At 37.4% G+C, this 27,299-nt stretch overlaps 2 protein-coding genes across 2 annotated transcripts in view; one reads left to right on the top strand and one right to left on the bottom strand.

Moving 5' to 3' along the window:
- Nucleotides 1–27,299, top strand: part of LOC111599501 (semaphorin-1A) — a 148,796-nt gene that overhangs the window by 15,750 nt on the left and 105,747 nt on the right. The window lies entirely within an intron of this gene.
- Nucleotides 22,418–22,735, bottom strand: LOC111599503 (immune-induced peptide 3). Its single transcript, XM_023315172.2, has 2 exons — nucleotides 22,618–22,735; nucleotides 22,418–22,553 (listed from the first exon to the last, which is right to left on the bottom strand). The coding sequence occupies exons 1-2, from the start codon at nucleotides 22,667–22,669 to the stop codon at nucleotides 22,480–22,482; spliced, it is 126 nt and encodes a 41-aa protein (XP_023170940.1). The 5' UTR covers nucleotides 22,670–22,735; the 3' UTR covers nucleotides 22,418–22,479.

Genomic DNA, 27,299 nt, shown 5'->3' with positions numbered 1-27,299 from the left:
TAGCTCGAATGACTTATAGTAAATTAAGTTTTCAATACATTTAATATCTTTTGGCAAATGGCTTATTTGCCATTGTCTGTGCCTCAAGTTGTTGTTTATTAAATCAAATTGTGGCATAGCTAAAGGTTTCAAGTTTTTTTACGCATGGCTTATTTGATTAATTATGCAGTTAAATATTTTAAAATATTTACAAATTTGCTCAATTATGCATTTAAATAAATATTTTTAAATCTTTTTCATTCTGTTCAGTTTTTTCCAATAAAAATTGATTTTAATCAGAAAATTGGTTATTAACCTTTTACTTTAATTATGGGAATAATGTACATTTAATATTTATACTTTAATTAAAGTTAATGAAAATAGTAAATATATGTTAAGTTAAACTACTGTTAAATAGTTCTTTCCTATTTTAGTAGCCACTACTATTTTTATGAACATTTAATTTTGAGAATTTTTTTTTATCCAGAACTAAGCGAAGGACATGTAACAAAAAATACATTTAAATGATCATTAATATGTTGTAATAATAATATTTGTTTCAAATTGTTTGTCTAACTTTTGTTTTCCGACATTCAGCTGCACTAATATTTTTATGAACACTCTGTATATAATTTTGAATTATATTTTTATATGCTTCTACTAATTGATTTCAAGCCAAACATTTAAATTTTAGTTAACAATGTTCCCTTTAACTTTTTATAGTTTATTCCTCTATGTGAATTATACGAGCTGCACAATTACTCGACATTAAAAAATGCCCCATTAGTTTTGTTTTTGGCAAAACTGCGAAAATAAAGTCGTTTGTTCACTTTTAGCTGAACAAAAAACCGTTAAGAGCTTCGGCGGCAAAATGAAGGAACTGCTTTGCTTGTACAGAAGGCGCAACGAGTGCTTTCATAATTTACAGCTCGTTAAGTTTTATGGATGAATGCTTTTCATATATTTGACAGCCATCGCTGGTGACATCTTTTCACTTTTCACCTCTTTGGGGGCGGTCAAGGCTGTCTTTGTTGTTGGCGTGTTTTTCTTTGACGCTGCAGCTGCACAGCAATGCTGTCGCCCTGACAGGGCCAAACTGAAAGGCTGGACAAACACCAATATCGTGGGCATCGTTATGGCCTTCGGCCACTTTGAAGTTGCCCATCGTTGTCTCAATGGCCAAAAAAAGCGCTGACATTTAGTCTGTCTGTGCCGTATGCGCCTGCTATGGACCCTGCCGTTTATGGTGCGGTAGGCAGGCAAAGGCATTTTAGAATTTTAATGCGCCGCCTTCTGCCTTTTATAGCTGCACAATTGACAACAACGGCAGCAGCAGTTGCAGCAGCAGTGGCAGCTGCCAACTGTCCAAGCTCAGCCAGACTTGACCACGGCGAACCGCAACGGCAACGGCAACGGCTCACATCCAAAAGATACTTTGCTGTGGCCAAGCACCATCCATGTGCTACTGTTAACATGCACATGACGTTTGTCTTTGGACGTTAATCTCATTAAATAAGCAATGTGGTGCAGAGCGAAGCGCCTCCATGTATGTGAGTGTCCATGTGTGTGTGCGTCCGCACAAATTTCAGATTCTTGCTTGTACAGTGGACCAAAGTAGATAAAATAGTGGAAATATGCAGATATTCTAATATCTAATGCTTATCTGTGTAGTATATGCTACTTCTTGCTCATATTATAATATTTGTAGCATATGTTGATTGAATTCTATATTTTAAAGTTGAATATGCTTAAAAGAAAGACACTAAATTTTCATTTTTGGTTATAAATTATTATATAAATTAAATTATTTATAGGTATTTTTCAGCAAATATAAAAAAGTCGAATAATAAAACTTCTGAGTTTTTCTTAAGTTTTCTCTAAAATATATTAAATAATATTTTCTATCTTAAATTCACAGATTCTGATTTAAAATAAATTAAGTAAATTATTTTCAGCAAATGCGAAAGCTTAGATTTTTTCTAAAGTTTACTTTTTCTATTATTTCAATATTCAATATTTTGTCTTACTACAAATTATTTAAAATTAAATAATATTATTATATATAAAATATGTAAAATTTTCTCACTCACATACTTCCTTGCATGTCATCAGATAATTGCCAATTTTAGCCCATTGTACATCATTTTAGGCCTTACACTCTAGGTTGTGGCTCCGCTTTTAATGCAAATGCAAATGCAAAAGCGCATTAAGAGCGGCACAAACGAACACAGGCCGCAAAGTAAGCTGCCGTCTGCCGTCCAGCCTGTCCAGAGAACAGTCGCAGTAACCGTAGCTAAAGGCGATAGCAGTTAGTTGGGTGAGCTGAGCAGAGAATACATACTATGAGCTACAATGTGCATCATTTATGACGTGCGTGTATGCAGCTGCAGCATGCAGTATGCAGTATGTTGTTAGCAGTTGGTATTGGTGGGCTTTGCTCGCTTTGTGTCTGGGTAAATGTTGAGCCATCGATTAGTTTCCTGCTAAATTGCCAAAGCCGCACATTTGCACAGATACTTGTGCCATTTCGAGCAGCGGTGCAGCCAGCAACAGCAAAATAGCAGCTAAAAGCCTCATCTGACCTCGAAAACTTGGTAGCGTTTGCATATTCGTATGCCATAAGCGTATACGTATGTATCTCCAGCTACCGTATGGCACATTTGGTAATTCTATAAAGGCTGAGTTTAATTGATGAATTATTGTTGCATTTGGGTTTGGTAATACGTGCGCAGTGACTGCCACTAAAATGTATCTGCAAGATACAACTGTCTATGGCTGTGTGCCTACGACTTTTGCGGTCTCGCTTGAACCCGACTGTATGTACATAATGCCACTCTGACTCTGCCGAGATAATACGGCAACAGCTGACGGCGCAATCAGCCGTGTGCACCTGAATCATCACATTTCAATTATACAACATAAGCTGTCAAATTGTAGCAAATAATTGTAGATACATTTTGCATCCACATCCGCCTTGCCTCTCTCTCAATGTGTGTGCTCGTTTTCCTGCTATTATTAAGCAAATATCGGTTAAGCCCAAATGCGAAATTTTTGGTTACCTTAAGATACATTTCGATTCGTGAATTCCATCATTACGTTACTTAATCGGAACATACGAATGCGTGTGCTTATTGAAGATGAAATTTCGAAAATATGTTGAAGCTGCAAATAAGTATTGAATGCAAATATGGATGTTATTTTACTTGAATATTTTAATAAGTATTTAAAGTAGAAGCATAGTCGAAAATATTTTGGAAGAATATCTTGAAGGTTTAGAAGGAGTATCTTTAAGATTTAGGAAGAATATCTTTAAGATTTACGAAGATTATCTTGAAGAGTTAGGAAGAATATCTTTAAGATATAGGAAGATTATCTTGAAGACTTAGTAATAATATCTTGAAGATTAAGGAAGAATTTTTAAGATTTACGAAGAATATCTTTAAGATTTACGAAGAATGTACAAATAAAGAGTGTGAAAATTGTATTTGAATGTGTTAGCCTGAGTCTTTCTGAATGAGTATTTATATTTTTAAAATGTTCTAAGCAAGCTACAAATTTGTCATAAAGGTAATCAAAGCTCAGATAATTTTAATACGGATTCAAACGCCAAATCTATATGTTGCTTAACTCATCTTTGTCTCCAATAAGAAACAATGAAATATATAAATTAAAATTCAATTGTTTCAATCTATTGTGAACAACCATATTCTATTTCATTAGCGCAGGGTATCCTCCAGTTCAGCTGGCTCGCTCTGTATCATTCTTTGTTGTTGAACATGTGTATAGAATTAGTTATTGTTAGCAAGTTTGGCTCCAGCGCGTCTCTAACGCAATCAGCCATCGGGTTGGGGTTCGCGTTGAAGCACTAAACCAGCTGGCAACGAGGGCGCGCAACTAAATCGCACACGTCATCGCCAGCGGACAGCATACAGCATATAGCATACAGCAGCCCAGACACAATCATACCCGAGTTGCTGGCCAGACACAGACCAATTCGCAAACGTCCGCTATGCTCTTGGCCCCGCCCCCGCTTCACCCCGTTCCCACCAGTTGTATGGCAAGACGCCGCAGAGGCCATCGACAATGAAATACACATACAGTTGCATTTGCTATCCGTCTTCACTGTTGACTTATTTGCTTTGAGATAAACGCCAAGTTGATTTATACAACCCACCGACAATTCATTCAGCCATTTGCACCAACAGCCAGTCATTCACTCGCACACTCATTCACACACACACACACAAACATTCATTCATTCATTCATGCAAACATGCAGTCAAGCGTACAAAATTCTTGTTTGTTTGTTTCTTTATTCATTGAGGAAGCAGGCGGGCGGGGCTGGACGGGATGAGGTTTGACGATGCGCGAGGTCCAGACCTTCACTGGCAGCTCCTACGGTAGCTGCAGATACTTATCGCTCAGCCAACTAACAAACTAGCAAACAATTGAAGCCAAACCGGGCGAGAAACTGGCCGTATGTCTGTGCCAGGCACAGCCAGTCAGTCAGTCTGCAATCAATCCGCATCGAGAGAGTCGGAAATTATTCAGGCGTTGCCTCAAGTTGCATTTGAATGTGGCCTTTTAATATCTCGAGTCTCGAATGCAGGCCAAGCCCTGGCACAGGCCAAACAGTGAAGATGGCGCCGACAGACAACTTGTCGACGGCGCCGGTTGCTCCGCTCCAAGCCATCGACGATTGGAGGTCAGAGGGCGCAAATTAGACCCTGATAATGGGGTGGTCGATGTTTGCAGCAGCTACTCGACTTTGGTGCGTGTCTTACTTGCAGTCAGTCCACAGACAAACGCCCCACAAGTCGTCGCTGCTAGATATTCAATTAAAGCAATTTGATTTCTGATTAAAACGCTGACGAAATGAGCTTACTTATTTTAGCATTGTAACAATTTCATTCAAGACTCTACCCCATATCTGATTATATTGTTGTTTTCCTTTTGGCTTCGCAGCTGTTTGATTTTCGGTTTCATTTGTATTACCTCTGTATCGATTCCTGATTGATCGATTATGATAAATGTGTGATACAGCAACTGACAGCTCATTATATATGAAACGTCTGAATGGGGCCACAATCTGTTATTGTATAATAGATATATATGTACTACCCTTTAATCAAGAGATCTAGTGGACGCATTGACTCATATTAAATATCTAAAATTCTCTGACGACATCAACGAGCCTGTTTTACTAATTGGCCGTAGTCTATATAAAGAACATTCCACATTCCACTTGCTATATATGTTATACTTCAATTGATTTCAATAGCTATACACATATAAATATATATATATATATAAATATATGTATCTGTATATCGTATATATGTATTCTTGGCTTAATTTTACATACGCATGTTTATGTAACGTGTTGGGCAACGGGACAGTGGCTGAATAATGTCGGCTTGGCTTGTGTGCTTAATGGCAATTAATCAGCGGAACACTAATAGACACACACACGCACACGCACACGCACAGCACACACATCTGTACACACACCCAGCCATAAAGTGGTAGATGGACCCTTGAAAACAACAGCCTTTTCAGTTGCACGCAGCTGCACGACGACCCTAAAAATGTTTTGCTGTAATTAACTTAGATAAACATAAAGCCGACCATGGGACATTAGCCTTTGTCGCGCATAAGGCAAAGGCAAGGCCTCTTTTGGCCAAAAGACATGCGCCAAGCATGCGTTCGTGTGGAGAAATGTTTTCCACCCATTTTCCAGCTGCCTGGCAAGTGTGGCCAGATGCAGCTTGGAAAAAGCTTGTGCAAATAAATCATAATTAGGCATGTAAACATGCAGCAAGTGTGTGTGTGTGTGTGTGTGTGTGTGTGCGAGTGTGTGTGAGTGTAATATGAGTGTGAGAAAAGGCGATTACATTAATCGTCCATTCAGCTGGCTAATGAAAGATTTTCATAGACACAGCTACAAAGCTGCATTATTTATGTAAAATATCCGGTTTTTCATAATTATCTGAAATTTAATACTAGAGAGAGAGAGAGTAAATATGATAAGAAGAAATGTTTAACTGCATCTAAAGCTCGTTTCTTTGGGGTTTTCTTCAATCCGCAAGTTTTATTCAAGATTTTTATTACCTGCTCGTTTCGTTTTCTCTTCAAATAAAAGACAATTTTTTTATTGCAATACTAAAGACTCTTCCGATTAGTTTTATTGCACAGTGGACCGTCTGGTCATTATTCCCAAAATACAATGTCATTGACTCTGGCTAAATTGCTGACATTCTGTTATTAGAATAGCTCTAATTACAGCAGCTAAGTTTGCACTCTGCAAGTGAGCGTACAAGAACTTTGGCACAAGAATTCTAATAAGACTTCTAGAAAGAAAGAGATCTGAGGTATCAGATATCTAAGGAATTTAGAATATAAAAATATAAATTTTTTTTGTTAACAAGGTTCGTTTTCTATTTAAGCCATACATCTTATGGTAAGAGTATTCAGGCATTCCATATATTTATTTTTGCTCTGTTCTATTATTGTTATTACTGTTTTTTATTGGTCGTATGGCTGTGGCAAGCGTGTGTGCTCCTCTTTTAATTTGTCTTGCTTAATGATGCGTAAATTGCTAGACAGCTCAGCTACGCCTATAACGTTGGCGTAGGCGTTGACGTATGCGTTGTAGGGTCAGTCCCTGGCTGCAAGGGTCGAGGTCAACGTTGCGGTCGTTCATATCTTCAGCTCGGCCGTTGACTGCTCTGAGTTTTTACGGCCCCTCAAGCGTTCAATTTATGTAAACAGGCCATTCAGTCAATGTGCATAATTGATTTCTTCTTACCTCTTTCTGGAGAGTACACTTACTTGCCCGTAATTACGGCTCACAATTGATGTTACCATTTACCTAGCCGGCGATTGTTGTGGCTCTTTTTATTGCGCATTCCCCGTTGTGTGGTAAATTATAGGGTTTACGCATTAGGGTCTGAGCTCGCTTCTAGTGTCGGTAAAGGGGTGTGTGAATCTTTTAATTGGCCAGTGATTTTCAATATCAGGTTTCCTCAGACCGCCTGCCGCTACTAATGACGAGGCGCGTCTTTGTTTGCTGTACTTAGAAATGTTTCTATATAGTGCTTCTTTAATTGTATATTAAGTGTACCTTGACCTTTACTAATGCTCTTTTTGTATGTTCTCTTTGCAGGTATGTACAAAGTTTCAAAAGGTTAAGTATTTGACTACGATATCGATTGCTGTTTGATATGACACTTAGAACTCATGATAAACTATAAATCTATACATCTTAAGTCGTCTGATAGGTTTTAGTCCGACACCTGACATTATAAATAAGATCAAGAATTCTTGCTGGAGATGCATTTGAAGCTGCTGCATTTGGGTTGTTGGATCGCATTTCATAGATGAAATGTTAAATCCCCCAAATCGCTATGGTCCATTGCAGCGCAACGTGACTAAGGTGAAGGGGAAACTTCACCTCGTGCTGCAATTTATTTCAAGAGCTTATCAAGTTAAAGTTTGGCGGGATCTTTCATTTCAGTGCACGTAGCGAACGAGCTTTTTGTGGCAGCTTAACCTTTTTGGACGTCATGAAAAGTTGACTCCAGCAAAGCAAGTTGCAGCGCTTAGTGCGAGAGGGCGAGTGCTTTTTGCAGCGACTGTTGTCGCCATTTGCGTTAAATGTGGCAACAACAGCGATGCGTAATAGAGTCGGTTAGTTGAACTGGGGTGCTTGTCTTTTTTGTTGTTATTTTTTTATTTTTTCTTTTTTTTTTTTTGTTTTTGGTACTGCGAGAGTTGAGGGTTCAGGCCCCCACCGCCACCGCCCACAATTGGCTGTGGCCCACATTGTGTGTAAGCGAGCGCTGAATTAAGTCTTTCAAGCAGTCAGCAGCAACAATGCTATGCCCTGCCCTGCCCTGCTATCGCTGGCTGCACAATGTTAGAGTTGCACTTAACTTCAGACACAGGAAAGCCGAGCTATGTGCAGCGTGCTACACAATAAGCACAAGGACAACGACAATGACAACGGCAACAACAGGAACAATAACAACAGTGAGAGCAGCGACAACGGTTAAGCATTGGCAATGCTGTGTGGCTGACAAAAACAAAAGTTGCATGCAACTAGCATGAAATAGCTGCAAATGCTGCTGTTGTTGTTGTTGCTGTTGCTGCTATTGCCAGCAAAGTCAAGTACCAGGCGATTTTTCTTACACAATAATACACTTTTCCTATTTTGTTGACAGGTTTTCTTTCTTCTACTTTTTTTTTTGCCCCATCGCCCATTTTTTTTTCCAGTGACTCGCTCCATTTCGTTGCCGCATGCCGCACGCAACTTGCAGCAGCGTGACGTCACTTAGCGCAGACAACTGTGATAATGATTAAATTAGATTATGGATGCTTTCCATTTTTCACACCAACTTCACATCACAAATACACCAAAGTCCCAGACGCAGCCAGACCCCAGCAACCAGCGCCCAGCCTCCAGCTTCGCAGAGCAACGCCAGTCCGTCACAGTGTATTTCAATTTATGGCGCATCCCATGTGGGAATTCTATGCGGGTGTCTGTCTCGCTGTCTCTCTGCCTCTCGGTCTGTGCTGTATAAATAATTACCAGCAAAGTTTTATGCTGCGCATATGGATTGTGGGTGCATTTTGATAGAAGCTTCTATATGCATATATATGTGTGCGGTCGTATCTTGTAGATACTCGAGTCTGGCACAAGTGCAATGAAGCGAAAATTAAAGTTTATTGACAGTTTTCTTAAGCGCATTTGTTGTCTTTGCCATTGCCATTTGACTTCTGAGCTACATTGTGCGAACGCATCTGATAGATACGGCTACGGAACGTCTTCCGCCAGCCTTTGCCTTTGCCTTTGTCTTTGCTCAGTGCGCAGCGTGGCAGCATCTCGTGACAGTTTCAACTTCTAACATATGTGACGATTATAGAAATCATCTGACAGTGCAAAAAATGCATATTGATGTGCACATTGAATGCATTTCCAATTGAAAGGAAGTAACAAATTGCTACTGGCAAAGCTAACGCCTGCCGGATGCTCTGTATGTATATATGTATATGTATGTATATAAGCATATAATATATATGCTATAAATGCTATTAGCAGGTGACAAAGAGCCTCTGAGAAACTTCATAATGCTGATTTGGTAGCTCAATTGTTCCGATGCTATTGCATTTATATAAAATTTACTTTAGGGAGAAGTCTTCAACTTTTATTACCAATTGAAAATAGAAACCCAGGGTGTAATGATAATATATATATATATATATTATATACCACAAGCGGTATGAGTTACCATGCTTATTTCCATATCCTATAGCATTTTATTATCGATAAAAATCGATTTCGATTTCGTTTTCTAAGTGTAGTTTGAGTACAGCAAGAGTTGGCGATTTCAAATTATCTGTGTGGAGACCTACCTTGCAGGGTTTCGGGCATCACATAGTCAGACACTCCCGACTAGAGCACCTTTACTTTATTTTTATAATAATTAATATAATATATTTGCTAGGCGTATGCTGATGTTTTGCACAATATATTATGACTATAGCTTGACTTGACTCTAGTTAAGTTAGAGTCTAAAACCCCTTTTGCTATATTCTATACTTATCTCAATCAACAATCCTCACCCATTTCCATTTCAATGTACTCAACGTATTCAAATTAAATCTATATTTGTCTGGAGACCTTGGCTCTTGTCTCCGAAACTTGACACGCACAACTTAAGTCCAGTAATTGAATTCAATTAGAGCTCTATTTGTGGCCACAAGTGTTCCATACTAGAAGAAGTCAACGTTGTAAGTATGAGACTGTCAGAGTTTCGACTAACACGTGAAATGGATACAGCAAACAGGCAACGGCATAAAGAAGTCCAGCATTAAATGAAGATATTTCGAATCAATATAGAATTTTACGGGTTTGTGGGAATTGTAATTCGATTAACCCATCCAACGTTAATTTAACGTTTGTTTTATGGCTCTCGGGACTGGCCCACTGATAGATAAATAATTGAGGTTAGACCCGTGTGTAAGTTTTAATTATATTCGTGTCGAATGGGCTTTGTGCGCTTGGCTTTTTTCTCTAGCCATTCAAATTAGTACGGGGACCGCAAAGGATTTACAAGCCATTCGAGATATAAAAAGTGTATCTAACACGCCATATAAAAGACTAATTACACTTTACTAAAAACTTTAACGATGAGTGCCCGCAATCTTGATGCATGAGGGCGGAACAAGCTGCAAGCGAGAGCAACCGCATTGCTATGAAACGAGATGTTTGAGTGTAAACATACTCGTACACTCGGCTGCCTGACTGTGTGGCTGCCTGGCTGGTTGACTGACTGAGCTGGTGTGTTGCGAGAGGCGCCACAAAAGTGTTTTGGGGCGTTGCATGCCACGCACACACACAAACGATTGTATATTTGTATCCGGCAACAGCTAGAGTTGTACGTCTGCTGTTGTGGGGTTGGGCACATGTAAATGGGGCTGTGGCACGCCGCCCAAATAGTAGATCTTGCCTCAGCTGGGCCCATTTAAAAGAGATACAAAGCGCCGTGCGTGCACTAAGACGTTGCAAATGCATCCGACGTGTCTGCCGTAGTGACAAAATCGCGCTACGTACATATGTACGTGTGCCGGCTTTTGTCTGCCCTGATAGCAAGCAGCTCCTTCAGCTTGTCCCCCAACGATTGTTACATATGTTCGGAAATTCGCCAGCCAGCCAGCCAGCCAGTCAGCCAGCCATTCAGTCTTCACAACTTGGCAGGCAGACTATTTGTCATAGCATTCCTTCAACACTGGGATTAAGTTCTCACTTGGCTCCTGCGGCACCGAAATATTCTGCTGCACTGCATCTCTGATTTACGTTACAAAATGCAAGCAAAGAACTGCCAAAAAATGCCAAACTTATACAGAGTCAAGTGTGTTCGATTGTTGGATACCCTGTTCGGAAGTTGAAAAGGAAGAATTGCTTAAAATAGCTTGGGCAAGTTTTGCTGAAATTTCAGTACTATTATCGGCTTCTTATTAACAAAACTTAAGTCGATTTTGTAATAAACACATTGCAGTTAAGTATTACAATATCTTCTACTGAAATATATATATTTTTATAGTCCATCAGTTTGGCAAATTCTGCGAAAATATATTGTTTATAAAACCTGATTTCTTCGCCTTGAAACTATAATTTTTATAGTAACAAGAGTCAAATTAAACAGCTGTCTCTGCACTCTAATATTGATGTCTCCATTTTAAGACTGATTATGTAGGTCTTGTCTACAATGTTTTGTTACTTATATATAGTTATCTATATATATAGAAAGCTTACATAAGCCTTAAGCTTTAAAAGTATAGTAAATAACGTCTAAACAAGAGTTCCGCTATATTTTTCTATTATTTCTCCGGAAAAATTGTCTGAACTTCTGAACAAAACATTAGCGTGCAGCGCAACTTCAACCTGCTCGTAAGCTGTCTATCCCATATTAAACATGTGCTGTTTTATCCTACAAATTTCCACACTGTTTGCTTTATTTACGGTGCAAACACTTTTATTATTTTCATCTTTTCTGCTGGTTTTATTTTCTTTGTTTTTTTTTTTTTTCATTTTTGCTGCTGCAGTTTGTTTTAATTTGTAGACAAGATACAGATATGGTAAAGAAAACAAGGAAGTTGAATTGGTATGAAACTAGTTTACATGAATAGTACACAGCGGAGCGAGCTCTCGTAATGTTGACGTTTGATATGTGGAACACGCCCCAGCAGCAAATGGGAAGGAGATGCGAGAAACATGTGTCTAAATTCGCATTGGCAAAGGCAACCTCGGCGCTCAAGCAACTCGCGTACATTAAAAATCTACGCTTCCTTCCTACCAAGCTTTTCTATGCCACACTCAGCTTCAATTCCAGCTCCACATGGCCAAAGTCTTTTGGAATGGGGCAAATGCATTTGGAGTGTTTGCGGCAATGCCAAAATGAAATACATAATACTTAGCAACAAAAAGTTGTATTTTGTTGCTGAGTTGCATTTTTTGTGAGTGGCGGGAGGCAGGAGGTAGGGGCACGGTGTGGGCGTGGGTGTGGCTGTGGATGTGGCTGGATACGATGGTGGAGTACTTCTTATATAAACATTTGCTCTCTGGCTCTACACATGCTTAGCCCACATGGCTTGACTTGATTTGCTTGGGGGTGGCTTTTGCTTTATTTTTTAATTCAATATCGCTGGGAGGTATTTTTATGTTTTTTAGAAACGACAGGCCCGACAGGCAATCGCATAGGGACCCACACACAGCAATATAATACAAAATGTTTTGTAATCCGCTTTTAAAATAATGAAAAAATGAAAAGAATTGCATTTAGATTTATGTGGGTGAATCGCAAAATAAAAATATTTCTGTCTGTCATTTCTGTGAATTGACTATGAGAAATTTCGCAAAATATGCATGAATGCCTCAGAGGCGATTTAATAATAAATCGAAGTGCATTTCGACATACTGCCAAGGTTTGAGCCACGCCAAAGTTAAAGCGCAAAACTTTTCACTCACTTTTTCGCTGGCCGCCTTGATTCTAAACTAAAGCAAACAATTCGTGTTGCTGCCCGCCTGAAACAATAAATTTTCCACAGTGAGTCAATAAAATTGCTAATTTCACGCTCCAATTAACCGATTATTGCGCCCACAGGCCAAATGTGAAGTTGTAAAAGAAATAAGGGAAAATGTTTAAAAGAAAAGAAAACAAAACAGAAATTTTTGTATTTCTAGCAAAAGATTTCCTCAATATGAATTTATATATAAATATTTGTTTCTTTATGGTTTTGTTGAAATGTGTGTAACAGGCAGAAGGAGGTGTGGCAGACACCATCAAATATATATATTCATGATCAGGACAAAAAACGGAGTCGATTTAGCTATGTTCGTATGTCTGTCTGTCCATCCATTCGACTGTTCGTCTGTCCGAATAAGCGAACGCATAGATCTCAGCATCTTTGAGAGCTAAAGACTTGAAATGTTTTTTGGAGCACGAGAATATAAAAACACATTTGATTCACATCCATATGCAGCATATATGAAAAGCATATATACTCCCGATCATTATGACAAGTTGTGAGCATATAGCTCTGTCTGTTCGCCTTTACTTTTGCTTCCAACTAAATTAAAATAAGTGTAAGTTCTCACTCAAAAAGTGCTCAAGAGCTCTGCTGGCGTTGCTTTTTGAGTGACTATTGGGTACAAAAGGGCACAGCAGCGGCTGTGGCGATCAGTCAAGTTCGTGACGTGGACTAGGTCAGTCGCTGTGCAGTGCAAATGGTGAATAAATTTAAGTTTTTTTTGTTCTATTGTTTAAGTTTAAATAATTTGTATTTCTTTAATATAAATTGTATTGTTTAATAAATATTTAAATATATATTTAAATTTTTATTGTTTTTGCTCATTGTCTATTGATTAATAAATTGTTAATATTAAAATGTTAAAAATATATAATTTGTTATATTTTAGTTTATTATTAATAAACACCAATTCTTAGTATAATAATGAAGTTTGTTGTAATGTTCATCAACTATAATGAATTTATGTTAATGATTATTACTGGTAATTATCATAAGCGATTATTAGCAGTATGATTTGTCCATGATCATTTTCGTAATGCTAATGATGCCTGGTTCTCTTTAATATTGTTAATTACTCAATTTACTATTATTATATGTGTAAGAAAATACTAGAGTTTGTCATAGGCAAAGAATCTCTTCTCTTAATTTTAATTTTAATAATATAATATTTTTGCACATATGTAATAAATACTTACATAAAAACATACATGTATATATATTTATATGCAAACCAAGAACATATAAATATATTTAATATATTAAATAAGCAATAACATTGAGAGCTGATTGCCAAAAAATCTATTTATGTATTACAAAAAAAAAAAAAAAAAAACAAAAAATTAAATAATTTTCTCTCATTAAAAATAGAAAAAATACAAAAAATATAAAAATAAAAATTTTAATGTTGTTCAGGGTATCTCATAGTCGGGTATATCGACTAGAGCATTACTTGCTAAATATTCCATTGTACTGAAATGTACTATAAATAATTTTAAATTTATTTGATACAATGAAGTTTAATAGCCCATGCAACATAAGCTTGATGCGATTAGCTTCAATTGTCGATAATTAATTGACAGACATAAAACTGCATGATACGCTGTGAATATAGATATGCTGCAGTTGTTTCCAAACGTTACACCTGTTTACCTGTAGCTTAGATATTCTATGAATTGCTCTCCAAATTAGTTTAATTCATTTGAAATCTTAAATTTGTAGCACTTGGTGGTTGCGGCAATTGTAATGGGGTGTTTGTAGCTGATTTGTTGCATGCAGCAGGCAATAATTCAATGCCCTATGAAGACACTGTTCCACTGGTGGGGCGGTATAGGCGTCCATACAAAACATTACTGAAAATCCAAACACCTTCAACATCGCCGTTGTCAGTTGTTTGCCCAGCAAATGGGGAGACGGCGTTGATGGTGGTGGTGGTGGTGTTGTCTCTGGTCGATGTTATGCCAGACGCCGGTTGACTGCAACTGCAATCTGTCTGCCCTTTTCTGTCGGGGTACAGGGAACGTTGGTATTTGCGCCCGGTTGACGCCTTGAGTGCAATCGCTTGCACCTTTGAAGCGTGTCCGTGTCGCACCACCAACAGCGTCGCTTTGTTCGGCACAAGGCCCATTGGATACGGATGATGGAACCAACACACAGTTGCCTTCTGCATTCTCATCTGTATCTGTATTTGTAGCTGTATCTCTGTGTATTTATACTGCATAAGCCGAAAGGCAAATGATCTAACCCATACTCGCTCTATATATTTATATTTGTTTGCTTTTGCAGATGCAATTTTGAATACCCTGTAAGGGAATGATGGGTCTGGCAGAATTCTTCAGATTTGGTTAAATAACTTTTAATGTTTGCTAGAGCAAAAAATTAGTTAAACAATTTTGAAGCTATGGAAACTGAGTGTAATTTATAATATATGTGTATATTCGATTTTGGTTTACATATTTCTGCTCAGATGCATTCATACACGAGGTCTGTCTGCTTCTTTTTAAGCATAATCACAGATTCGTTCTCAGACTAAAAGGATCACTTAACATTCAGATTTGATAACCTTAACAGTAATGTTAATAGACAAATGTTAAAACACAATACCTCAATATCCAATTGACTCCATTTGTACAGGGTATTCAGTCAGTTGCTTTGCCCTTTTCAAACTCTCCCAATTTGTGTATTTTCGCAAACACATGCGCGCATTTTCAATGCAACGTGCAATTTGTCTGAGTTGCAGCCGTCTCTGGGACCGCTCCCCAAGGCCCCGTTCTGGCCATGCTTCTCTTTATACCCTTCAAGCTTCATCTGCAACTCTTCATCTTCACCTTGGTGCAGAGTGTGTGTTGCCTTTGCTTTTTGTCATTGCCATTATAATTGATAGCGTATAATTTCGTTGCTTTCCACCAATTCCATTTCCCAATTCGGTTTGTTTCCCTCTAACTCTCTCTCGCGCTCTCTGCAGCTGTCTCGCTCGTCAGCATTTACTTTTATGCAAATTTTCGTGCAAATTGCTTTTAATGCATTTTGAATGCAATTTGTGTTTTGTACGTTGGAATTGAAGTGGTACAAAAACTCGTAATTGAAACTGAAAGATTTTAATTTAATTTGAGTTTCTGTTTCTCTTATCTCCTACTGTATCTCGGTCTGTCTGCCACGTTTCTCTTCATCTCTCTCTCTCTCTCTCACGCCTTCTGTGCACTGATGTTTGCTTTTAAGGGGAGTTTGTGTATATTTTTAGACGACGGCTGGCTGTTTGGCTGCTCATGCGGGATGTATTTCGTAGTGCCAGCATTTCGGAATAGGCCATGGGCATTCATTAAATTGATTTAGATAAAATCGTGTTTTTGTTGACAATAATTACAAGCGCAATGCTGGCCATTGTTGCATACGAATGCAGCTTAATTATGACAAAACGGTTCAAATTGCTGTCTTTCAACCTGTAAATTGAACGTTAAAAATAGCTGATAAATCAAGTGTGGCGTAAATCATTAAAAACGAGTGTGTGAAACAACAACAAAAAGATTGCTTCTAACTAGATTTATAAAGCTTTAAAAAGAAATCCGTTAAATTTGTTGGATTTTTCATGGAATCAATTATTTATTTATTTTTTAAATAAAAATTTTATTTTCGATATATAAATAATGAAATCTACATTCATCTTAGCTCAGAACTATTAAGTTTTAAATAATTTAAAAGTTAAAATAATAACTTATTTATATATTGTAACAGCATTTAAAATGTTTTTTTATCACTGTTTTTTAATAATGCATGTAATTATGGATTAAAAAACTTTTCTTTTTAGACTTTAGATTCATGAAATATCAAAAATTTAAACAAATATGATATTAATATCAAGACTGTGCTTTACTTTAAGCTAAGTTATGGCTTAAAGCTCTTTGAAAACTCATCGGCAGTGGTAAATATTTATTAATATTCCTAGTACTTATTTAGCTACTAAATGGTTTGAACTGCGATTGACATATCTAATATATTTAAAAACAAAGACCACAAACTGCTTTATTCATCTCTACAATAAACTCTATTTAAATCACATTTTGTATAAAACTTCGCTAATTCAACAAATATTGTTGCGCAGAAAACACATTTGGGTGTGGGACCTGTTTAGCTATATACATATATATTTTATATTTGCAAACCTTATCAAAGAATGCTAAAATATGGCACTAAAATTAATTGTAACCGAAATTGTGTGGGGCGAAAATATAAAATAATGTGAGGCCTCAAAGCACGATCCCAGCGGCAAATGCATATTTGGCTAATTTTGATTATTTTACTGTCGCTTTTGGGGATTACTGTTAATTACCTCAAACATGGCCAGCACACACACTTTGTGTGTGTGTGTGTGTGTGTGTGTGTGTGTGTGTAGTGAACTCTATTAAAATGGTATGTGAGTGTTTTGGGTCCCTGGGCTGCTGCTGTGCTCTGATAGAATTTTGGGCTCACTTTATGCTTTTTACGGGCTTGCCATGAATGTGACATTAATGAGCTCTTAGCTTATCCCACAGGCACAGGCACAGGCACAGGCAGGATACGCCACATGGCAGGGTCGGGCTAGCATAAAGTTGATGCCATAATTTGTCCTTGAATTTGACTGGCGTATTGTCGACAAACACACACAGCGCCATACACACTGTATTCATAATTAAATTGTTATTTAGACTGAATGGCAAACTGCGTGCTCATTTAAAGGTTATGAAAGGTCGTCGTCGTATTCTTGTTCCATTTCGATTCCCTGCCCAACAAAAGGTCCATACCCTTGTCAAACAAAACTCTAATGTTTTGGATTAAAAAATTACTTTATGCGCCAATGAAATGCCTTTTCTACATGTGTATGTGTATGTGTGTGTTCCGTAACAATCTAGTTACATTTTTAGTGGCTATCGTGAAGAGGCTTCTTCTAAGAGTTCATAAAAAACAGCAAAGCCCCAGCTCTCAAGTCGCATTTGCCTGTGGGGTAGTAAAAGTTTCGATTCTCCAACAAAAGTTAAACATAATCCGCAAGGTAAGTCAGCTGCTCAAAAGTTGACTATAACTTGGCATTAATTTCATTAACATCATTTGTCGGACTGTGTGGGAGAGAAGAATAAGAAGAGAGAGAAGGAGAGAGGGAGTAATAGAGAGTGTGCAACACTGTGCACATTTAATTTGATTGTTTATTGTTTGGTGGAATAAACTAAGGCAGGACAAGGTAGGTGTCATAACACTCTACAGCTGCTGGTCGTTATAACGAGGGTTGCTCGAGAACTTAAAGTAAATTAAAAAGTTATGCAAATTATTTAAAATCAAATTAGCTAAAGTTTTTGTTTTAAATTTTAATGCAGCTTTTTCCAAATGGACTTTTCTATGGCAATTAGTGAATTTTTTGTGTTAGAAGATAGACTTGATTAGGTAAAAAAGGGAATAAGCTGGCATAAGTAATGCGAGTTGAATATATTAAATTTATAATTCCATATAGCTTTTTCAAAAAAAAATCATCTCGACTGACAGCTAACCACGCGTCTGGCCTCATTAAATGAACATATTTATTAAATAAGAATCATAATTTTGGGCAGTCCGCTCGTAAAGTAGGCTTCAGATATGCTGCTTGTATTTTTGATAGACACTCATAACTTTTTAACCTAAAATAACCCATTTCAAGTCCAGTTGAACACTTCAGCCACTACGAGCCAAAGGACGAAATTGCTTTTGGTTCATAACAAAAAAAAAAAAGACAACAAGAAGAAGGAAGCAGGAGGCAAGCAGCTGCTGCTGCCTGGTAAAATGAAAAGGTGCCAGACGCTGCTGCTGCTGGTCTCTTAATACCTCAGCGTTGTTGTTGTTGTTGTTGCTTTGTCCATTGCATTGCTGGCTGCTGAACGTCAAGCGTTGTACTCCAGTGCCTGAATTTATGTTTACCGTCGCTCTAATTAAATTTAATATGCATATTGCCAAGCATTTGAAGTGGCCAGCTGTTCAGCTGTCCAGCTTGTCCAGCTGTCGAGCTTGGCCAAGTTGCCCGTTGGCAATAGCGGAGCGGTACAGCTCAGGTGAGCAGAGCGGGCAAGCCATGGCTTGGCTTGGTTCGTTGCCCAGCAGGCGAAATGCGCTTGTGGTCGCTTGCTAAGTGTGTGTGAGTGTGTGTATGTGTGTGTGTGTGAGTGGGTAATAAATTTGATTAGTAGGATTTACGGGGCATACGGCAACGTAAACGTCAAATGTTCGTGGTGCAGTAAATTTTATGCTAAACAGGGACAGGCAGTTGAATGGCATGGGCCATGGGTCTAAGCGAAGGGTTTGAGATTGGGATTGGGGTTAGGGTTTTTGTATGAGTGGCTTTTTGCCTTGGCTGCCTGTCGGCGGGTCCTTTTTGCTCACTTTGCTGCTGGCTGGCCTTTCTTCCCGTTCCTTGCGTTTCGTTTTCGTTTCTTTTGCTTTGTTTTGTTACGTTTAACGAGTTGTTACAATAAAATGTTATTGCATACTTTATGGCGCTGTATACACAGCGTGTATGTGTGTGTGTTAGTGTAAGGAAGTGGACAAAACAGACAACGCGGCAATGGGGAATAAGCGGCGGCGGCGGCAGCGGCAGCGGCAGCGGCACATGCAGGACACAGCGCGTCTGCTGCGTCAACGTCAAAGCTGCCGCAAAACGCTTTCGCGTGCGCCATTGTATTTCTAAATACAAAATGGCGACGGGACGCCATTTAAAAACGACTGGGCGCGGTAGTTAGAAAGAGACAGCGCGAGTAGAGAGAGTGTGCTAGTTAAGTGCTTTTGTCTGGCTGCCTTTGGCAGCATTTCCGCATCCTTTGACTGTAACGAAGGCCGGCCACATTTAAAACATTTTGCCATAACCGTAATTAGTGCACCAAAAATTGCTTACAAAATACGCGTTGGCCGGCTAGAAATCAGGCCCTTTGACGTTGATCAGCACATAAACAATTGCAGCGCAAATTGCTTGCACCATCAAAGTCAGTTGCTGCTGCATCAGCATCAGCATCAGCATCAGCACGCTCATCATTAACATCATCATCAGGCCATAAAAAATGGGCAGCAGTTGCCAGCGCGCTGTCGAGATTACGCGATAAAGCACAACGTGAAATGCAGCAAAGGAATGGATAAGCGACGTGGCTAAAATGAAATTTATGCTTTACTTCATACAGCCTGCTCACCCTCTCTCTCACTCACTTCTTTTTTCGCCGATTTCCCTCTGAATTTCTGACATTTTGGCACATTTCTGGCCTGGCAGCGCCTGCTGTGCCGCCGCCATTTTGTTTGCAGTCATCTCTTTTTATTTTCCTTTTTCTCTCTTGTTGTTGGCCCTATCCTAATACGAAATGCAATCCTGAAACTTCAGTTCCTGGCCTGCTCCGTGCCCCTTCCTACTTCAGCGCTCCCCGCATGCAGCCGCACTAAAATTATGCGCATTGGGCTTCTTTTGCTATTGAAATTTTAGGATTTTCGTTGTTGGCTTTTGCAATTGCTGAAATAGATGGATAGAGCAAAGCTCGGTCCCTTTTTTGTCGTTGGCAAACCCTTTGCGGTTCTGTTTGTGGCAAAGTGAAAAGAAAATTCGGTTGTTTATGTTGGTCAATTGAAATGCATTTGATGCTTCATGCTGTGGGACATAAATTTGCATTTTCAACTTGGCTGCAAATGTGTGCAGTTTCGAAAGCCGGAAATGAACAGATTTGAGTTGTCAAATATGCAAGAGTCTGATGAATTCGATGAGACCTCACTGAAATATGCAATAAATTATAGATATTTTTGAGCATTTAGTGATCATTTTAGTTGATTGATAAATGTTGTCTTTTTATCATATTATATAATTAATATATATGTTCAAAAAATATCAGTATTTGTGTATTTATTTCTTCATGAACTTCAATTTTGTTTTGTTCTGTTCTTTTCCTTTTCTCCTCCATAATAATTGTTTGCTCTTCTATCACTTTACTCTGCCATGCCCTTTTTATCAGTTCCATTGTAGTGTAGAATTGCCTTTGCATAACTTCAGTTCTTTAGTTTTAGGAACATGAAAGAGTTACACGCGGCTAGCTCTGCGGCAAATGGTGGCTGCGGCATCATTAGGGACTTTTTTGTCCAAAAATTTGATATGCTTCATTTTTTGGAATAGACAGAAATCGACTGTCAAGAATTTGAAATGGCTGACCTTGTCAGCCGAAGTGAGGCACATGATTACCAACATAAAGCCACAAAATAATCAAATATCAAATATACAAAATCCGCGGAAGCCAAACACATATATTTGCAATACTTTTTCAACAGTTCACAAGAATTTTAAGCTTTATTTTTACATTAAGATATTTTACTATTAAATTTTAATCACCAAATATGCTAAATTTACTAATTGATTGTGAGAATAACGCTTAGAATTTATTTATTTAAATAAGCGTATTACGATGTATGAACTTAAATATGTTAACAACAATTTTTCCATCTCTTTCATTTCAGGTAAATATCTTGCGCTCAAATAAAAGTAATATTATTGAAAATATTGAAAGAACTTGGAAAGGTTATTATAGTATATATTTGCTCATTTTATAGTTATATGAGAAAAGTTTTGCAAATTGAAAACTAGTTTGTATAGACTATAATATTATGCAGAACAAGGCTATATAATGTCTGACAACAATATAAAAAGTTAATGACCAGTGCAATGTGTCGTTAAGCAATTGATGACAAGTGTGCAGAACCGTGTGCTGGCCGGCGCTTGACTTGATATAAAATTGAATTGAATATTTTCATTGAACCACATTGGTTTCTGGCTTATGACAGGCAATGGAATATTGCGTTTACCTCAGCACTTGATTTTATTATACATTTTTAATCAGAGAATGGACGCGTCGTCGCCGCAAAAACAAATTAAGATTTATATGCACTTAAATAAGTTTCATTTCAGCGGGCGAATTGTCAAGTTGGGAATAATGAAATTATAATTTCATTTATATAATTAATATTATTTAAAACGGAATATTTAAAACATATCGTATTAATTACGCACATCTCAGAGCCATCCAGTCTGTGCGAGACAGTTTTTGCCCATACAAAAATGGCTAATAAATCAGCTCAAATTAATTATATATAAGAAGGGGGCGGCGACAGCGACAGCGACACTTATGAAAACGTGCTCTACACGTGGACTGGGTTTAACTCTGCATTGACATTACAGTTATGTGCATAATAAGTGCGCATTATGCTGTTTAATCCAGACAATAAAACACAATTACAGCAACCGCCGCCAACTATGTGGAAAAGCCGCAGGCTGTTTGATATAAAATTATTGGCACGGTATATGAAATGCGCCGACAAATCAATGCGGGAATATTGCGGGTAGCATTATAGGTCGGCGGTGGTCGGCCCTGAAAATATGTTGGCATTAATCGAATTTATATCGCGAATATTGTCTTGTCAATAATGTCCTGACACTGCGTTTCCAATTAAACTTGCTCATATTAATTTTATGGCGCAGAGCTTAATGCATTTATGAAGAGCGCAGCTTTGCACTTTCCTTGAAATGTCAATTTCCATTTTGTATTTCATATTTATATCAATGGCTTTTTATATTGGGGTCAGACCGAAAGATTAAATTAAAAAACTGACTTAATGAGCTGTAAAAAAATGTAACAAACTGTTGCAGATGCATGAAACAGTATACAACAGTATACCCCATTCGTACAGTCAAAGAGTATATAAATATTTGAAAAAATCTGTTATCAGTTAACTTGAGTGAAAGTGAGAAGATTTTCTATTTGAATCAACGTTTAGTTTAGATTTTTCTATCAATAAATGTTTATTTATTTTTCATATTTATTGCTGATAATTGATATGTTGTTGCTGTAATCCATATAGAGGGTATTATAGTTAGTTGGAACTCTTGCGAGTCTATTTTTATTTGCCTCCACGCACATTGCAGACGCGACAATCGCCATTGATGATCACATTGCCAGGATTAAGGGGCGTGGCTGTTGAAGGAAAACAAATTAGTTTTTCTTTTGTTTAATTTTCACTTATCTCATTAGTACTTACCACTAGCCAAAGCCAGCAGACCGAGCAGAAATGCAACCGATAGGAATTTCATTTTCTTTAGTTAGTTAATTAGCTTGTAGCTTGCGAAGGTAAAGCTGTACTGATGCTGCTTGGGGCAGTGCAGTGAGCTTTTATACACAGATCATCAGAAGCGCATTTTGCTACTAAGACTACAGTGGGGAAACCGCACCGATTATCAGATGGGATTACCCCCTCTTTCAGACAACGGTGTCCAGAACGTGTATTCCCCAATTCATTTGACACGCTGGGCAAGCACAGCGATAAGCTCGGGTGTCTCTAACAGCAGCGCATAAAAAGTATATTATATGGAAACCGACTCTTAGGCGCTTGTTGAGGTGGTTGTTGTTATTGTTGCTGCTTCTGATTGAAAACTGGCTTTTGAGTACTTAGAACATATGGCAATCAACTTTGATTCGCCGGCTTTTCTTCAGAAATAAAACTCGCTTTGTGCCGCTTGACACTTTATGGCATTTTCAATTAAATATCCGCGACACGCTGCTGCGTAATTGACATTTGCATAAGTTCCAACTAACTTTGTTTACCAAATTAGCATTGCAAATTGCAAATTGTAACGAGGAATTCGATAAATGCGTTTATATTATTATTGGTTGTAATCAATCATCAGATATCTATGCTTATCAATTTATCATTGAATGTTCTCAGTTAGTTAATCATTTATTATTAGAAAATAATTAGTTTAAACCTTTGAACTGGAATATCAAAGCTTCGTAGATATATTAAAAAATTATTTTAATTTTACAACAAATTCTGCATAGTGTGAGCCATAGAAAAATGTTTCTCTTATAACCAAATATCCTTTTCAATTCACAATTACTGTCAAAAATGTGTTAATGGAATAATAGTTATGTTTAGCTGAGTAAACCGATTGCGCCGTCAGTTCATGCCGTTTTGACGCCCCTTTGATTGGCTGTAAATAGTAGCAAGCCACTGCGTACATATGGAGCTTACGCGGAACAATTGCCACTAATGAAAAACCTTATATGCGCTATGAGAAATAGCGTCCATATTTGCATAAACCCAACATGAATTTGAAATAAAAAGTTTTCGTGCAGATATCTCATTTGTATGCACATAAATTGCATTACGAATTGACGCTTTACAGACAAAAAAAAAAAAAGAAAAGTGGGAAGTGAGAAAAAAGAAGTGGAAAACCTGACCGAAAAGAGTGAACAAGGCACAGCGGAAAGTAAAATAAATTAAAAACTCTCCAAGAATGCTTCTCTGCTGGCAAAGAAGACACAGCGGAATTGCAGCAGCAGCGCGAATGTAAAAAAAAAATTGCTGAGCTACGCGTGTCCTTGCCGCGGCTCCTGTCGCACCAAATAATAACAAAAGGTGCAAAGCACAGCACAGAAAACGAAGACAACGCAAAAAAAGAAAAATAAAATTAAATAAAAATGCACTGGCAGAGGGAAACGACGTGTACGGTGCAGGCGCCCCATGCGCGGCAGTGGAACTCTTGCTGATTTTGATGTTGGTAAATTTTTGTGCATTTATCATTCGGCCACCTGCCATACCAGATCCTCTGCTCACCTGCTTCCATTCCGATTTACTCTATATTTTCTTCATTTTGTTCACCCCGTTGTTATTGTTGCTGTTGTTGTTGCTGTACATTTCCCGCTTGATTTTCACGAATTACGTTTATTGCTGCATAGTCAAGAGAAGAAGAAGAAAAAAAGAATTGTAGATTCCGGAAAATTGAAAAATGCTCCAAGTTCACTTGGCATTCGTTTTGCAAACAACAACTCCAGGAATTGTCGATACGGTTGAAAAAAAAAGAAAGAGAAAAGAAAACAAAACATTGAATTGATGATGAATTGATTTATGTTTGCGTACTCGCCTCTTTTGCTTTCCCAAAACACTTTTCCCCATTTCCATTACCATTTTCATTTCGATTTTGATTCCAATTCTGTTTTGTGTACTATTACATAGCCTTAAAGAGCGCTGCACTGATTGCTGAGAGAATTATTTGAAATCGGATGCTTTCGATAAGCCAAATTCGTTTACACTCGAACGCAATATAAGAATGTGACACCTGCTGGAATGCTGTAGATATAGATTCAGATACAGCATAAAATTTGATCAATATAATTTGGCTTTCACTCACTGATATTTGCTTAATAGATAGAAGGTCAAAGAAGGTACAGACGATTTAAAATTAAACTTTTTAAAATTAAACTTTGAACTTTGACTTGAAGGGGTTCATTAAATTATACAGTAGATCAGTTAAGTCAACTAACCTTATCATAATAGCAGTTAGTTAAATTGCCAATCCCAAGGGCAATTCTGTTTAAATATTACATCAATTATCGTCTCAGTTGTAACACACTTAGGTGAGTGGGAAATGTGTATAAAGAGGCAAAAGCTGGAATGATTTAAGCAGTAGCTATTCACCTATAATAAAGCTAGTATTTATAATAAATAAGCTCAGCTTATTAGCCAAATACATTTGACTTAACAAATAAAATTGCATACAATTTTGCAATAAAATCAAATGTTTTTCTTTTGATTTTCGCATTGTTAAATACCTAAATAAAGTTATAGATATTTTGGTATACATTAGCTTAAGACTTTTGCATAATAAATTTGATATTTTATTCGAGAAATTGTGAAAGCCGAAAAATGATAAATGCTCTTATCAGATTGATAGTGAAATGCATGAAATGCTGCTAGCTCTTTAATCAAATTATGCTGTGATCCAATATCCTGGCAATGCAGGCGGACAATAAAGTTAATTAATTTACTTGCCCTGGCCAGGACGCTGGCTAAGTGCATTCGGCTTGCAGTAAATTAAATTCAAGAAACGTAGCAAACTCTGACAATATGCAGTTAATAACAGACACAGACACACGCACACGCAGTAGGAGATTGTTGAAATAACTGCTCATCAATTTCTGCACAACTTGATATGCAAATCACGTTTGTGGACCGTAACACAAGTCGATAATAAAATATTAATAAATTAATTTAAATTCAAATTGTTATCACAGTGCAGACATGTCCATGTAGCCACGCCCCTTTAAGCAAAACGTAAATCAAAGCCGGCGACCGTTAATGGCTATATTTAAGGTGCTCGTAAAAGGCTTATGAACGTCGCCTTGCTCTACCCCGCGCAGCCCCTGGCAAATAAATATATATATATATATATATATATATATATATATATATGTATATATATACAAATCTAAGCTCAAAATACACTGTTGTCAATTTTCACGCCACAATTTATGTTAATTCAGTTGTAACCTTTGATAGCTTGGCAAAAGGTGGAAAGGTGACGCCAGCTCTTAAACCCATCAACGATCCCAAAAGCATCCATTATAAACGCACACATACACGCGTACACACAATGACTGGCAACAATCCATTAGTGGGTTACTAACGGTTCTCTTGCCGGCGCCATTTTGTGTAACAACTGCAAATCAATGCCCTGACATGTGAAAAATGGCAATGGCGCTTTTGTATGCCATGTCTATTATAATATTCCTATATTATTTTATGCATGCAACTGTGTTTGCCCATCTATGTGTGTGTGTGTTTGTGTGTCTGCATTTTCGTAATCAACCTCATGATAAATCGTTTGCGCAAAATTTATTGAGTTTTTGCATGACATTCAACTCAAGCGACAGCAGCTGCAACGACCAATCATATCTGGAAACAGTATCACAATTTTTTTTTTAAGCTCTGGCTTTACATAAAATGAAGTGTATGTTAGATATATTTAGCAGAAGTTTCTATATAATCAATATGAAATAATATAAAAAATAAAGAAACCATTTTAACTTTTTATCAATTTCATTTAAATGTGTCAATAAGTATCATTTGATGTAATAAAAGAAATTATATGTAATTTTCAATTTTCTTAACTCTTAACATAGATGATAAAGAACTCAATACATATAGGATATATAAACCTTACTATTATCATATCATTCGGAACAGTTGTATTCAGAGAAAGCTAAAATACAAATCAATCAATTCAGTAGAAAACAAATGTCTAAATCAAGCTTCTAGCTATTTCAATAATCAACTGATTGCAAATGTAGCATGTCTGCAAATACGGCACAAAATGGGAAGCCTTTACGAAATATGCATTTAAAAGTTTTTATTCTCTCATTCTCATTTTGCCGTGGCACAGAATCAAAATTCAAAGTGCAAATCCAAACAGTTTATGTTTGTTGGCTAACGACAGGCGATAAGAGTTCATTTCCATACAAACACTTTCGTTTAATTGCCAGATATTTGAATACAAGTGTGCGTGTATATACATAGGCAACAATTTTTAGTGTTTGATCAGCTGTTGAGCATTTTTAGTCAAATGTGGCAAGAAAAAATGCAACTGAACAATATTTGAATGAGCTTCGAATATCAAACGCTTCAGCTGCAATTCACCGGCTGAGAGTCATTTGCGCTGACATCGAAATGAATTTTTTATATTTGTTTTGTTCTTTATATAAGAGATAGAGATAGAGATAGAGATAGAGATAGAGATAGAGATAGAGATAGAGATAGAGATAGAGATACAGATAGAGATAGAGATAGAGATAGAGATAGAGATAGAGATAGAGATAGAGATAGAGATAGAGATAGAGATAGAGATAGAGATAGAGGATAGAGGATAGAGGATAGAGGATAGAGGA

This window comes from Drosophila hydei, unplaced genomic scaffold (genome assembly GCF_003285905.1).
Source record: "Drosophila hydei strain 15085-1641.00,03,60 unplaced genomic scaffold, DhydRS2 tig00008114-arrow-pilon, whole genome shotgun sequence".
Lineage (NCBI taxonomy): Eukaryota > Metazoa > Arthropoda > Insecta > Diptera > Drosophilidae > Drosophila > Drosophila hydei.
The sequence above is the reverse complement of the archived record's forward strand: the minus strand, read 5'-3'. Positions and strand labels throughout refer to the sequence as shown.

Excerpts from the sequence above, each read along its gene's own strand:
- LOC111599503 (XM_023315172.2), bottom strand. The coding sequence starts at position 22,669 with ATGAAATTCCTATCGGTTGCATTTCTGCTCGGTCTGCTGGCTTTGGCT. Across the intron at positions 22,554-22,617 it reads TCTGCTGGCTTTGGCTAGTG|CCACGCCCCTTAATCCTGGC; the intron begins GTAAGTACTAAT and ends TTCCTTCAACAG.